Source organism: Coregonus lavaretus (assembly GCF_964263955.1).
Source record: "Coregonus lavaretus genome assembly, contig: HAP1_SCAFFOLD_137, whole genome shotgun sequence".
Taxonomy (NCBI): Eukaryota; Metazoa; Chordata; class Actinopteri; order Salmoniformes; family Salmonidae; genus Coregonus; species Coregonus lavaretus.
This window is the reverse complement of record NW_028156980.1, coordinates 857,692-873,933: the sequence shown is the minus strand read 5'-3', so window position 1 is coordinate 873,933 and position 16,242 is coordinate 857,692. Positions and strand designations below refer to the sequence as shown.

Here is a 16,242-nt window from a genome sequence, read left to right as displayed (position 1 = left end):
TCACCCTGGTACTATAGAGGTGTGTTATCACCCTGGTACTGGAGAGGTGTGTTATCACCCTGGTACTGGAGAGGTGTGTTATCACCCTGGTACTGGAGAGGTGTGTTATCACCCTGGTACTGGAGAGGTGTGTTATCACCCTGGTACTGGAGAGGTGTGTTATCACCCTGGTACTGGAGAGGTGTGTTATCACCCTGGTACTGGAGAGGTGTGTTATCACCCTGGTACTGGAGAGGTGTGTTATCACCCTGGTACTGGAGAGGTGTGTTATCACCCTGGTACTATAGAGGTGTTATCACCCTGGTACTGGAGAGGTGTGTTATCACCCTGGTACTGTAGAGGTGTGTTATCACCCTGGTACTGGAGAGGTGTGTTATCACCCTGGTACTGTAGAGGTGTGTTATCACCCTGGTACTGTAGAGGTGTGTTATCACCCTGGTACTGGAGAGGTGTGTTATCACCCTGGTACTGTAGAGGTGTGTGTGTTATCACCCTGGTACTGGAGAGGTGTGTTATCACCCTGGTACTGGAGAGGTGTGTTATCACCCTGGTACTATAGAGGTGTGTTATCACCCTGGTACTATAGAGGTGTGTTATCACCCTGGTACTGGAGAGGTGTGTTATCACCCTGGTACTATAGAGGTGTGTTATCACCCTGGTACTGGAGAGGTGTGTTATCACCCTGGTACTGGAGAGGTGTGTGTGTTATCACCCTGGTAGTGGAGAGGTGTGTTATCACCCTGGTACTATAGAGGTGTGTGTGTTCTCACCCTGGTACTGGAGAGGTGTGTTATCACCCTGGTACTGGAGAGGTGTGTTATCACCCTGGTACTGGAGAGGTGTGTTATCACCCTGGTACTGGAGAGGTGTGTTATCACCCTGGTACTGGAGAGGTGTGTTATCACCCTGATACTATAGAGGTGTGTTATCACCCTGGTACTGGAGAGGTGTGTTATCACCCTGGTACTGGAGAGGTGTGTTATCACCCTGGTACTGGAGAGGTGTGTTATCACCCTGGTACTGTAGAGGTGTGTGTGTTATCACCCTGGTACTGGAGAGGTGTGTTATCACCCTGGTACTGGAGAGGTGTGTTATCACCCTGGTACTGGAGAGGTGTGTTATCACCCTGGTACTGGAGAGGTGTGTTATCACCCTGGTACTGGAGAGGTGTGTTATCACCCTGGTACTATAGAGGTGTGTTATCACCCTGGTACTGTAGAGGTGTGTTATCACCCTGGTACTATAGAGGTGTGTTATCACCCTGGTACTGGAGAGGTGTGTTATCACCCTGGTACTGGAGAGGTGTGTTATCACCCTGGTACTGGAGAGGTGTGTTATCACCCTGGTACTGGAGAGGTGTGTTATCACCCTGGTACTATAGAGGTGTGTTATCACCCTGGTACTGGAGAGGTGTGTTATCACCCTGGTACTGGAGAGGTGTGTGTGTTCTCACCCTGGTACTGGAGAGGGATGTCTATCTTGGGTCCGATGACGTAGTGTCCTTCTTCCAGAGAGAGAGCGGTGACGGTGGTCCACTGACGACAGGAGTGGAGTAGCACCATATCATCCTCACACAGACCCTCGACACACTCCCCTAGAGAGACACACACACACACACAACCATTAACACACTGACCTGACTGTGTGTATGTGTGTGTGTGTGACAACCCACTGTGGGGTCAACAGCCCTGTAAATAAATACCCACTTGGTGTCTGTCTGTCTGCCTTCCTGCCTGCCTGCCTGCCTGCCTGCCTGCCTGCCTGCCTGCCTGCCTGCCTGCCTGCCTGCCTGCCTGCCTGCCTGCCTGCCTGTCTGTCTGTCTGTCTGTCTGTCTGCCTGTCTGCCTGTCTGTCTGCCTACACAGAGGTCATGTTCTCACATTAATAACCGTCTCTGGTCCAACAGGGTGTAAATAGCAGCGCTTGAGTGAAGATAGTGTTTTTGGTTTAAAGGGTGTGTGTGTGTGTAGGGGGGGTTGTTCAGTGTAGAATATCTGGCCCTAGGTTTCCTCACGCAGTTCGTTAGTATTCAGAACATTCACTGGCAGATTACATCATTTACATATGAAAAGCAGAGCAGGACTTTAGTTACACAACAGACACTTTGTGGTGGTTTGGCCAAACTGTTAAACAACTGACTGGGTACTGATGGTTAAACTGAAGACATGATGACAACTAGTCATCTTTAATACAGCTTAGAACATAGACTTACCCAAAGAACGTTTGCACATTTGTATAAACTATTTTTTTCCCATGGATGTGAACGTCTCCCCGTTCATCTCAACAGTTCAGATATTATTATTCTCCACTGTCTGTAGACATGGTTCAGTTTACCAGACGATATTGTGATAAGACTTAGCCCTATTGTTAGACTAAGAGAAGTGTATTGTCAGATAGAAAACCACTGAGGCTAGATTGAGATAGAAGGGAGGATAGAGGAGTGTGTGAGGTACATCCCAGAGGGCTGGTCTTACCGGGCGCCAGGCGGACGAGACAGGGCAAGCGGACCTTGCTGACCACAGCATCTAACGGAACTGATGCCGGGCTCCATGACACCTCCAACAGGCTGGCCCAAAGCTTCTCCATCATATCTCATACCGGCTCGATGTCATCATACCCCACACCTCTCTACACCGGGGTGCTGCTGCTCGCGCAGAGAGTCTCGCCATTTTTTAGAGAGAAAGTGCAAGGTGGGGAGCTCGCTAGCTCTGTTCCTGTGGGAACCTCCTCGTGGACATGTCCTCCTCCTCCAATCTCTCTCTCTCTCTAATGGAGCGTCACTCCCTCCCCATGAACAGCCAATCATTGACTCCAGCAGATCCTCCAGTAGACCTAGGGGACCGGGCGAGTTGTTTACTGAATGAGCTCAACTGATATGCTCAAACTGTCGTGCAATGGTTGAGGGAGCGGACTGAAGCCTGTGGTAGCAGTGAATGGTTGAGGGAACGGACTGAAGCCTGTGGTAGCAGTGAATGGTTGAGGGAGCGGACTGAAGCCTGTGGTAGCAGTAAATGGTTGAGGGAACGGACTGAAGCCTGTGGTAGCAGTGAATGGTTGAGGGAGCGGACTGAAGCCAGTGGTAGCAGTAAATAGTTGAGGGAGCGGACTGAAGCCTGTGGTAGCAGTGAATGGTTGAGGGAGCGGACTGAAGCCTGTGGTAGCAGTGAATGGTTGAGGGAGCGGACTGAAGCCTGTGGTAGCAGTGAATGGTTGAGGGAGCGGACTGAAGCCTGTGGTATCAGTGAATGGTTGAGGGAACGGACTGAAGCCTGTGGTAGCAGTGAATGGTTGAGGGAGCGGACTGAAGCCTGTGGTAGCAGTAAATGGTTGAGGGAACGGACTGAAGCCTGTGGTAGCAGTGAATGGTTGAGGGAGCGGACTGAAGCCAGTGGTAGCAGTAAATAGTTGAGGGAGCGGACTGAAGCCTGTGGTAGCAGTGAATGGTTGAGGGAGCGGACTGAAGCCTGTGGTAGCAGTGAATGGTTGAGGGAGCGGACTGAAGCCTGTGGTAGCAGTGAATGGTTGAGGGAGCGGACTGAAGCCTGTGGTAGCAGTGAATGGTTGAGGGAGCGGACTGAAGCCTGTGGTAGCAGTGAATGGTTGAGGGAGCGGACTGAAGCCTGTGGTAGCAGTGAATGGTTGAGGGAGCGGACTGAAGCCTGTGGTAGCAGTGAATGGTTGAGGGAGCGGACTGAAGCCTGTGGTAGCAGTGAATAGTTGAGGGAGCGGACTGAAGCCTGTGGTAGCAGTGAATGGTTGAGGGAGCGGACTGAAGCCTGTGGTAGCAGTGAATAGTTGAGGGAGCGGACTGAAGCCTGTGGTAGCAGTGAATGGGTGAGGGAGCGGACTGAAGCCAGTGGTAGCAGTGAATGGTTGAGGGAGCGGACTGAAGCCTGTGGTAGCAGTGAATGGTTGAGGGAGCGGACTGAAGCCTGTGGTAGCAGTGAATTAATCTAACGGAATCATAATATCAATGACTGACTTCTACTACAGACCTCCCACTAAGCATTTACCAACAGTGACGTCTTTTGGGCGTATTTTCTTGGTCCTGATCACTGTGTCCAGATCATGTCATCTATGATTGGTTCAGATTTGGTCTGTTCTGGACCGGCCTTAATTTCAAAGTCAACAGATGTCCGGTCCGGCCCGGCCTATATTTGGCCAAAACAAAGATGTCTATAATTGGTTAAGATTTGGTTTGGTCAAGACCGGACCAAATCTGAACCAATCATGGACATCTATATTTCACAAGATTGGACAGCAGAGTAGATCACAGTACAGTAGAGCACAGTACAGTAAAGTGTACTGTATTGTACCCTACTTTACTTTAATGTACTCTACTGAACTAAACTGAACTCAACTCTACTGAACTGAACTCTACTCTACTGAACAAAACTGAAATCTACCCTACTGAACTAAACTGTACTGTACTCTACTGAACTAAACTGTACTGTACTCTACTGAACTAAACTGAACTCTACTCTACTGAACTAAACTGAACTCTACTCTACTGAACTAAACTGTACTGTACTCTACTGAACTAAACTGTACTGTACTCTACTGAACTAAACTGAACTCTACTCTACTGAACTAAACTGTACTGAACTCTACTGAACTAAACTGAAAGGAACTCTACTGAACTAAACTGAACTACTCTAATGAACTAAACTGAACTGTACTCTACTGAACTAAACTGAACTTCTCCACTGAACTAAACTGGACTACTCTACTGAACTAAACTAAACTCTACTCTACTGAACAAAACTGAAAAATACTCTACTGAAATATACTGTACTCTACTGAACTAAACTGTACTTTACTCTACTGAACTACTCTACTGACCTAAACTGAACTACTCTAATGAACTAAACTGAACTCTACTGAACTACTCTACTGAACTAAACTGAACTACTCTAATTAACTAAACTGTACTGTACTCTACTAAACTAAACTGTACTCTACACTACTGAACTAAACAGTACTCTACTCTACTGAACTAAACTGAACTCTACTGAACTAAACTGTACTGTACTCTACTGAGCTGAACTGTACTGTACTGAACTAAACAGAACTACTCTACTGAACTAAACTGTACTGTACTCTACTGAGCTGAACTCTACTGTACTGAACTAAACTGAACTGTACCCTACTGAACTAAACGGTACTGTACTCTACCGAACTAAACTGTAATGTACTCTACTGAACTAAACTGAACTCTACTCTACTGAACTAAACTGTACTGTACTCTACTGAACTAAATTGTAATGTACCCTATTGAACTCAACTGAACTGTACTCTACTGAACTAAACTGAACTCTACTCTACTGAACTAAACTGTACTGTACTCTACTGAACTAAACTGTACTGTACTCTACTGAACTAAACTGAACTCTACTCTACTGAACTAAACTGTACTGAACTCTACTGAACTAAACTGAAAGGAACTCTACTGAACTAAACTGAACTACTCTAATGAACTAAACTGAACTGTACTCTACTGAACTAAACTGAACTTCTCCACTGAACTAAACTGGACTACTCTACTGAACTAAACTAAACTCTACTCTACTGAACAAAACTGAAAAATACTCTACTGAAATATACTGTACTCTACTGAACTAAACTGTACTTTACTCTACTGAACTACTCTACTGACCTAAACTGAACTACTCTAATGAACTAAACTGAACTCTACTGAACTACTCTACTGAACTAAACTGAACTACTCTAATTAACTAAACTGTACTGTACTCTACTAAACTAAACTGTACTCTACACTACTGAACTAAACAGTACTCTACTCTACTGAACTAAACTGAACTCTACTGAACTAAACTGTACTGTACTCTACTGAGCTGAACTGTACTGTACTGAACTAAACAGAACTACTCTACTGAACTAAACTGTACTGTACTCTACTGAGCTGAACTCTACTGTACTGAACTAAACTGAACTGTACCCTACTGAACTAAACGGTACTGTACTCTACCGAACTAAACTGTAATGTACTCTACTGAACTAAATTGTAATGTACCCTATTGAACTCAACTGAACTGTACTCTACTGAACTAAACTGAACTCTACTCTACTGAACTAAACTGAACTCTACTCTACTGAACTAAACTGAACTGTACTCTACCGAACTAAACTGTACTGTACTCTACTGAACTAAACTGAACTCTACTGAACTAAACTGAACTGTACTCTACTTAACTAAACTGAACTGTACTCTACTGAACTAACTGAACTGTACTATACTAAACGAAACTGAACTTCTCCACTGAACTAAACTGGACTACTATACTTAACTAAACTGAACTGTACTCTACTGAACTAAACTGAACTGAACTCTACTCTACTGAACTAAACTGAAAAATACTCTACTGAACTAAACTGAAAAATACTCTACTGAACTAAACTGTACTGTACTCTACTGAACTGTACTGTACTCTACTCTACTGAACTGAACGGTACTGTACTCTACTGAACTACTCTACTGAACTAAACTGTACTGTACCCTACTGACTAAACAGTACTGTACACTACTGACTAAACAGTACTGTACCCTACTGAACTAAACTGAACTCTACTCTACTGAACTAAACTGAACTGTACTCTACTGAACTGTAATGTACTCTACTGAACTAAACTCTACTGAACTAAACTGTACTGCACTCTACTGAACTAAACTGTACTGTACCCTACTGAACTAAACTGAACTGTACTCTACTGAACTAAACTGAACTGTACTCTACTGAACTAAACTGAACTCTACTCTACTGAACTAAACTGTACTGAACTCTACTTAACTAAACTGAAAGGAACTCTACTGAACTAAACTGAACTACTCTACTGAACTAAACTGAACAGTACTCTACTGAACTATACTGAACTCTACTCTACTGAACTAAACTGAACTGTACTCTAATGAACTAATCTGTACCCTACTCTACTGAACTAAACGGTACTCTACTGAACTAAACTGTACTGAACTCTACTGAACTAAACTGAAAGGAACTCTACTGAACTAAACTGAACTACTCTAATGAACTAAACTGAACTGTACTCTACTGAACTAAACTGAACTTCTCCACTGAACTAAACTGGACTACTCTACTGATCTAAACTAAACTCTACTCTACTGAACAAAACTGAAAAATACTCTACTGAAATATACTGTACTCTACTGAACTAAACTGTACTTTACTCTACTGAACTACTCTACTGACCTAAACTGAACTACTCTAATGAACTAAACTGAACTCTACTGAACTACTCTACTGAACTAAACTGAACTACTCTAATTAACTAAACTGAACTGTATTCTACTAAACTAAACTGAACTGTACTCTACTGAACTAAACTGTACTCTACACTACTGAACTAAACAGTACTGTACTATACTGAACTAAACTGTACTCTACTCTACTGAACTACTCTACTGAACTAAACTGAACTGTACCCTACTGAACTAAACTAAACTGTACTCTACTGAACTAAACTGTACTGTACTCTACTGAGCTGAACTGTACTGTACTGAACTAAACAGAACTACTCTACTGAACTAAACTGTACTGTACTCTACTGAGCTGAACTCTACTGTACTGAACTAAACTGAACTGTACCCTACTGAACTAAACGGTACTGTACTCTACCGAACTAAACTGTAATGTACTCTACTGAACTAAACTGAACTCTACTGAACTCTACTCTACTGAACTAAACTGTACTGTACTCTACTGAACTAAATTGTAATGTACCCTACTGAACTCAACTGAACTGTACTCTACTGAACTAAACTGAACTCTACTCTACTGAACTAAACTGAACTCTACTCTACTGAACTAAACTGAACTGTACTCTACCGAACTAAACTGTACTGTACTCTACTGAACTAAACTGAACTCTACTGAACTAAACTGAACTGTACTCTACTTAACTAAACTGAACTGTACTCTACTGAACTAACTGAACTGTACTATACTAAACGAAACTGAACTTCTCCACTGAACTAAACTGGACTACTATACTTAACTAAACTGAACTGTACTCTACTGAACTAAACTGAACTCTACTCTACTGAACTAAACTGAAAAATACTCTACTGAACTAAACTGAAAAATACTCTACTGAACTAAACTGTATTTTACTCTACTGAACTGTACTGTACTCTACTCTACTGAACTGAACGGTACTGTACTCTACTGAACTACTCTACTGAACTAAACTGTACTGTACCCTACTGACTAAACAGTACTGTACCCTACTGACTAAACAGTACTGTACCCTACTGAACTAAACTGAACTCTACTCTACTGAACTAAACTGAACTGTACTCTACTGAACTGTAATGTACTCTACTGAACTAAACTCTACTGAACTAAACTGTACTGTACTCTACTGAACTAAACTGTACTGTACCCTACTGAACTAAACTGAACAGTACTCCACCCCAATGGTGGAACAAGCTCCCTCACGACGCCAGGACAGCGGAGTCACTCACCACCTTCCGGAGACATTTGAAACCCCACCTCTTTAAGGAATACCTGGGATAGGATAAAGTATTCCTTCTAACCCCCCCCCCCCCCCCCAAATTGTAAAGTGGTTATCCCACTGGCTATAGGGTGAACGCACCAATTTGTGAGTCGCTCTGGCTAAGAGCGTCTGCTAAATGACGTTAATGTGCCCTTGAGCAAGGCACTTAACCCTAATTGCTCCTGTAAGTCGCTCTGGATAAGAGCGTCTGCTAAATGACTAAAATGTAAATGTAAAAAATGTACTGAACTAAACTGAACTCTACTCTACTGAACTAAACTGAACTCTACTCTACTGAACTAAACTGTACTGAACTCTACTGAACTAAACTGAAAGGAACTCTACTGAACTAAACTGAACTACTCTACTGAACTAAACTGAACAGTACTCTACTGAACTATACTGAACTCTACTCTACTGAACTAAACTGAACTGTACTCTAATGAACTAAACTGTACCCTACTCTACTGAACTAAACGGTACTCTACTGAACTAAACTGTACTGAACTCTACTGAACTAAACTGAAAGGAACTCTACTGAACTAAACTGAACTACTCTACTGAACTAAACTGAACAGTACTCTACTGAACTATACTGAACTCTACTCTACTGACCTAAACTGAACTGTACTCTAATGAACTAAACTGTACCCTACTCTACTGAACTAAACGGTACTCTACTGAACTAAACTGTACTGAACTCTACTGAACTAAACTGAACTGTACTCTACTGAACTAAACTGAACTCTACTCTACTGAACTAAACTGAACTCTACTCTAATGAACTAAACTGTACTGTACTGAACTAAACGGAACTGTACTCTACTGAACTAAACTGTACTCTACCCTACTGAACTAAACTGAACTGTACTCTACTGAACTAAACTGAACTGAACCCTACTGAACTAAACTGTACTGTACTCTACTGAACTAAACTGAACTGTACTCTACTTAACTAAACTGAACTGTACTCTACTGAACTAACTGAACTGTACTATACTAAACTAAACTGAACTTCTCCACTGAACTAAACTGGACTACTATACTTAACTAAACTGAACTGTACTCTACTGAACTAAACTGAACTCTACTCTACTGAACTAAACTGAAAAATACTCTACTGAACTAAACTGAAAAATACTCTACTGAACTAAACTGTATTTTACTCTACTGAACTGTACTGTACTCTACTCTACTGAACTGAACGGTACTGTACTCTACTGAACTACTCTACTGAACTAAACTGTACTGTACCCTACTGACTAAACAGTACTGTACCCTACTGACTAAACAGTACTGTACTCTACTGAACTAAACTGAACTCTACTCTACTGAACTAAACTGAACTGTACTCTACTGAACTGTAATGTACTCTACTGAACTAAACTCTACTCTACTGAACTAAACTGAACTGTACTCTACTGGACTAAACTGAACTCTACTCTACTGAACTAAACTGAACTCTACTCTACTGAACTAAACTGTACTGAACTCTACTGAACTAAACTGAAAGGAACTCTACTGAACTAAACTGAACTACTCTACTGAACTAAACTGAACAGTACTCTACTGAACTATACTGAACTGTACTCTACTGAACTAAACTGAACTGTACTCTAATGAACTAAACTGTACCCTACTCTACTGAACTAAACGGTACTCTACTGAACTAAACTGTACTGAACTCTACTGAACTAAACTGAACTGTACTCTACTGAACTAAACTGAACTCTACTCTACTGAACTAAACTGTACTGTACTGAACTAAACGGAACTGTACTCTACTGAACTAAACTGTACTCTACCCTACTGAACTAAACTGAACTGTACTCTACTGAACTAAACTGAACTCTACTCTACTGAACTAAACTGTACTGTACTCTACTGAACTAAACGGAACTCTAGCCTACTGAACTAAACTGTACTGTACTCTACTGAACTAAACTGTACTGTAGCCTACTGAACTGTACTTGTCACGCCCTGGCTCTAGGGACTCTTATATGTTGAGCCAGGGTGTCGATTTTTCTATGTTATAGTTTTGTATGTTGTGTTCTAGTTCGTGTATATCTATGTTGGCCAGGGTGGTTCCCAATCAGAGGCAGCTGTAGCTTGTTGTCTCTGATTGGGGACCATACTTAGGCAGCCTGTTTGGCACAGTTTATTGTGGGATCTTGTTCCGGAAGGTTTGTGTTCAACCCAGGACTTCACGTATCGTTTGTTTTGTTGTTTTGTATCGTGTATTAAGTACTATTAAAGGAATGTACGCATATCACGCTGCGCCTTGGTCCGCTTCATCAGTCAGCGATCGTGACAGTACTCTACTGAATTAAACTGAACTACTCTACTGAACTAAACTGAACTACTCTACTGAACTAAACTGAACTACTCTACTGAACTAAACTGAACTCTACTCTACTGAACTAAACTGAACTCTACTCTACTGAACTAAACTGAACTGTACTCTACTGAACTAAAGTGAACTGTACTCTACTGAACTAAACTGAACTTCTCCACTGAACTAAACTGAACTACTACACTGACCTAAACTGAACTGTACTCTACTGAACTAAACTGAAAAATACTCTACTGAAATAAACTGTACTCTACTGAACTAAACTGTACTTTACTCTACTGAACTGTACTGTACTCTACTCTACTGAACTAAACGGTACTGTACTCTACTGAACTACTCTACTGAACTAAACTGAACTACTCTAATGAACTAAACTGAACTGTATTCTACTGAACTAAACTGTACTGTACTCTACTGAACTAAACTGAACTGTACTCTACTGAACTAAACGGTACTGTACTCTACTGAACTAAACTGAACTGTACTCTACTGAACTAAACGGTACTGTACTCTACTGAACTAAACTGTACTGTACTCTACTGAACTAAACTGAACTGTACTCTACTGAACTAAACTGAACTCTACTGAACTACTCTACTGAACTAAACTGAACTACTCTAATGAACTAAACTGAACTGTACTCTACTAAACTAAACTGAACTCTACTCTACTGAACTAAACTGTACTATACTCTACTGAACTAAACTGTACTGTACTCTACTGAACTAAACTGTACTGTACTCTACTGAACTAAACTGAACTGTACTCTACTGAACTAAACTGAACTCTACTGAACTACTCTACTGAACTAAACTGAACTACTCTAATGAACTAAACTGAACTGTACTCTACTAAACTAAACTGAACTCTACTCTACTGAACTAAACTGTACTCTACTCTACTGAACTAAACTGTACTGTACCCTACTGAACTAAACTGTACTCTACTCTACTGAACTAAACTGTACTTTACTCTACTGAACTGTACTGTACTCTACTGAACAGGGGACAAGTATGAAAATAAAAATAAAAATAATGTATGCACTAACTGTAAGTCGCTCTGGATAAGAGCGTCTGCTAAATGAAGTAAATGTAAATGTGCTCTACTGAACTCTACTCTACTGAACTAAACTGTAATGTACTCTACTGAACTAAACTGTACTCTACTGAACTAAACGGTACTGTACTCTACTGAACTAAACTGAACTGTAGTCTACTGAACTAAACTGAACTACTCTACTGAACTAAACTGAACTACTCTACTGAACTAAACTGAACTACTCTACTGAACTAAACTGTACTGTACTCTACTGAACTAAACTGAACTACTCTACTGAACTAAACTGAACTCTACTCTACTGAACTAAACTGTACTGTACTCTACTGAACTAAACTGTACTGTACTCTACTGAACTAAACTGAACTCTACTCTACTGAACTAAACTATACTGTACTCTACTGAACTAAACTGAACTACTCTACTGAACTAACCTGAACTGTACTCTACTGAACTAAACTGAAAGGAACTCTACAGAACTCTACTGAACTACTCTACTGAACTAAACTGAACTAAACTGTACTCTACTGAACTAAACTGAACTGGACTCTACTGAACTAAACTAAAATCTACTCTACTGAACCAAACTGAACTGTAGTCTACTGAACTAAACTGAACTACTCTACTGAACTAAACTGAACTACTCTACTGAACTAAACTGAACTCTACTCTACTGAACTAAACTGAACTGTACTCTACTGAACTAAACTGAACTCTACTCCACTGAACTAAACTGTACTGTACTCTACTGAACTAAACTGAACTCTACTCTACTGAACTAAACTGTACTGTACTCTACTGAACTAAAGTGAACTGTACTCTACTGAACTAAACTGAACTTCTCCACTGAACTAAACTGAACTACTACACTGACCTAAACTGAACTGTACTCTACTGAACTAAACTGAAAAATACTCTACTGAAATAAACTGTACTCTACTGAACTAAACTGTACTTTACTCTACTGAACTGTACTGTACTCTACTCTACTGAACTAAACGGTACTGTACTCTACTGAACTACTCTACTGAACTAAACTGAACTACTCTAATGAACTAAACTGAACTGTATTCTACTGAACTAAACTGTACTGTACTCTACTGAACTAAACTGAACTGTACTCTACTGAACTAAACTGTACTCTACTGAACTAAACTGAACTACTCTAATGAACTAAACTGAACTGTACTCTACTGAACTAAACTGAACTACTCTACTGAACTAAACTGTACTGTACTCTACTGAACTAAACTGAACTACTCTACTGAACTAAACTGAACTCTACTCTACTGAACTAAACTGTACTGTACTCTACTGAACTAAACTGTACTGTACTCTACTGAACTAAACTGAACTCTACTCTACTGAACTAAACTATACTGTACTCTACTGAACTAAACTGAACTACTCTACTGAACTAACCTGAACTGTACTCTACTGAACTAAACTGAAAGGAACTCTACTGAACTCTACTGAACTACTCTACTGAACTAAACTGAACTAAACTGTACTCTACTGAACTAAACTGAACTGGACTCTACTGAACTAAACTAAAATCTACTCTACTGAACCAAACTGAACTGTAGTCTACTGAACTAAACTGAACTACTCTACTGAACTAAACTGAACTACTCTACTGAACTAAACTGAACTCTACTCTACTGAACTAAAGTGAACTGTACTCTACTGAACTAAACTGAACTGCACTCTACTGAACTAAACTGAACTCTACTCTACTGAACTAAACTGAACTGTACTCTACTGAACTAAACTGAACTCTACTCCACTGAACTAAACTGTACTGTACTCTACTGAACTAAACTGAACTCTACTCTACTGAACTAAACTGTACTGTACTCTACTGAACTAAAGTGAACTGTACTCTACTGAACTAAACTGAACTTCTCCACTGAACTAAACTGAACTACTACACTGACCTAAACTGAACTGTACTCTACTGAACTAAACTGAAAAATACTCTACTGAAATAAACTGTACTCTACTGAACTAAACTGTACTTTACTCTACTGAACTGTACTGTACTCTACTCTACTGAACTAAACGGTACTGTACTCTACTGAACTACTCTACTGAACTAAACTGAACTACTCTAATGAACTAAACTGAACTGTATTCTACTGAACTAAACTGTACTGTACTCTACTGAACTAAACTGTACTCTACTGAACTAAACTGAACTACTCTAATGAACTAAACTGAACTGTACTCTACTAAACTAAACTGAACTCTACTCTACTGAGCTAAACTGTACTATACTCTACTGAACTAAACAGTACTGTACTATACTGAACTAAACAGAACTCTACTCTACTGAACTAAACTGTACTCTACTCTACTGAACTAAACTGTACTATACTCTACTTAACTAAACAGTACTGTACTATACTGAACTAAACAGAACTCTACTGAACTAAACTGAACTCTACTCTACTGAACTAAACTGTACTCTACTGAACTAAACTGTACTCTACTCTACTGAACTAAACTGTACTGTACCCTACTGAACTAAATTGTACTCTACTCTACTGAACTAAACTGTACTTTACTCTACTGAACTGTACTGTACTCTACTGAACGGGGGACAAGTATGAAAATAAAAATAAAAATAATGTATGCACTAACTGTAAGTCGCTCTGGATAAGAGCGTCTGCTAAATGAAGTAAATGTAAATGTGCTCTACTGAACTCTACTCTACTGAACTAAACTGTACTGTACTCTACTGAACTAAACTGAACTGTAGTCTACTGAACTAAACTGAACTACTCTACTGAACTAAATTGAACTACTCTACTGAACTAAACTGAACTACTCTACTGAACTAAACTGTACTGTACTCTACTGAACTAAACTGAACTACTCTACTGAACTAAACTGAACTCTACTCTACTGAACTAAACTGTACTGTACTCTACTGAACTAAACTGTACTGTACTCTACTGAACTAAACTGAACTCTACTCTACTGAACTAAACTATACTGTACTCTACTGAACTAAACTGAACTACTCTACTGAACTAACCTGAACTGTACTCTACTGAACTAAACTGAAAGGAACTCTACTGAACTCTACTGAACTACTCTACTGAACTAAACTGAACTAAACTGTACTCTACTGAACTAAACTGAACTGGACTCTACTGAACTAAACTAAAATCTACTCTACTGAACCAAACTGAACTGTAGTCTACTGAACTAAACTGAACTACTCTACTGAACTAAACTGAACTACTCTACTGAACTGAACTGAACTCTACTCTACTGAACTAAAGTGAACTGTACTCTACTGAACTAAACTGAACTCTACTCTACTAAACTAAAACTGTACTCTACTGAACTAAACTGAACTGCACTCTACTGAACTAAACTGAACTCTACTCTACTGAACTAAACTGAACTGTACTCTACTGAACTAAACTGAACTCTACTCCACTGAACTAAACTGAACTGTACTCTACTGAACTAAACTGAACTCTACTCTACTAAACTAAAACTGTACTCTACTGAACTAAACTGAACTGCACTCTACTGAACTAAACTGAACTCTACTCTACTGAACTAAACTGAACTGTACTCTACTGAACTAAACTGAACTCTACTCCACTGAACTAAACTGAACTGTACTCTATTGAACTAAACTGAACTCTACTCTACTGAACTAAACTGAACTCTACTGAACTAAACTCAAATCTACTCTACTGAAATAAACTGTACTGTACTCTACTGAAATAAACTGAACTGCACTCTACTGAACTAAACTGAACTCTACTGAACTAAACGTACTGTACTCTACTGAACTAAACTGTACTGTACTCTACTGAATTAAACTGAACTACTCTACTGAACTAAACTGAACTACTCTACTGAACTAAACTGAACTCTACTCTACTGAACTAAACTGTACTTTACTGAACTAAACTGAACTTTACTCCACTGAACTAAACTGAACTGTACTCTACTGAAATAAACTGAACTGCACTCTACTGAACTAAACTGAACTCTACTGAACTAAACTGTACTCTACCTCTATTGAACTAAACGGTACTGTACTCTACTGAACTAAACTGAACTGTACTCTACTGAACTCAAATTAACTCTACTCTACTGAACTAAACTGTACTGTCGTCTACTGAACAAAACTGTACTGTACTCTAATGAACTAAACTGTATTGTACTCTACTGAACTTAACTGAACTGCACTCTACTGAACTAAACTGAACTCTACTGAACTAAACTGTACTGTACTCTACTGAACTAAACTGTACTCTACTCTACTGAAC

General features: G+C 40.1%; 1 protein-coding gene across 1 annotated transcript in view; it reads right to left on the bottom strand.

Annotated features, from left to right (window-relative positions):
* LOC311125954 (GRB2-associated and regulator of MAPK protein 2-like) overlaps positions 1-2,589 on the bottom strand; it is a gene marked incomplete at both ends in the record, with an annotated part of 66,943 nt that extends 64,354 nt beyond the window's left edge. The window contains 2 exon segments of the mRNA XM_084199981.1: positions 1,454-1,594; positions 2,475-2,589. Coding sequence (XP_084056107.1) covers positions 1,454-1,594; positions 2,475-2,589 — 256 coding nt within the window.
* Between the last annotated feature and the right edge of the window lie 13,653 nt (positions 2,590-16,242).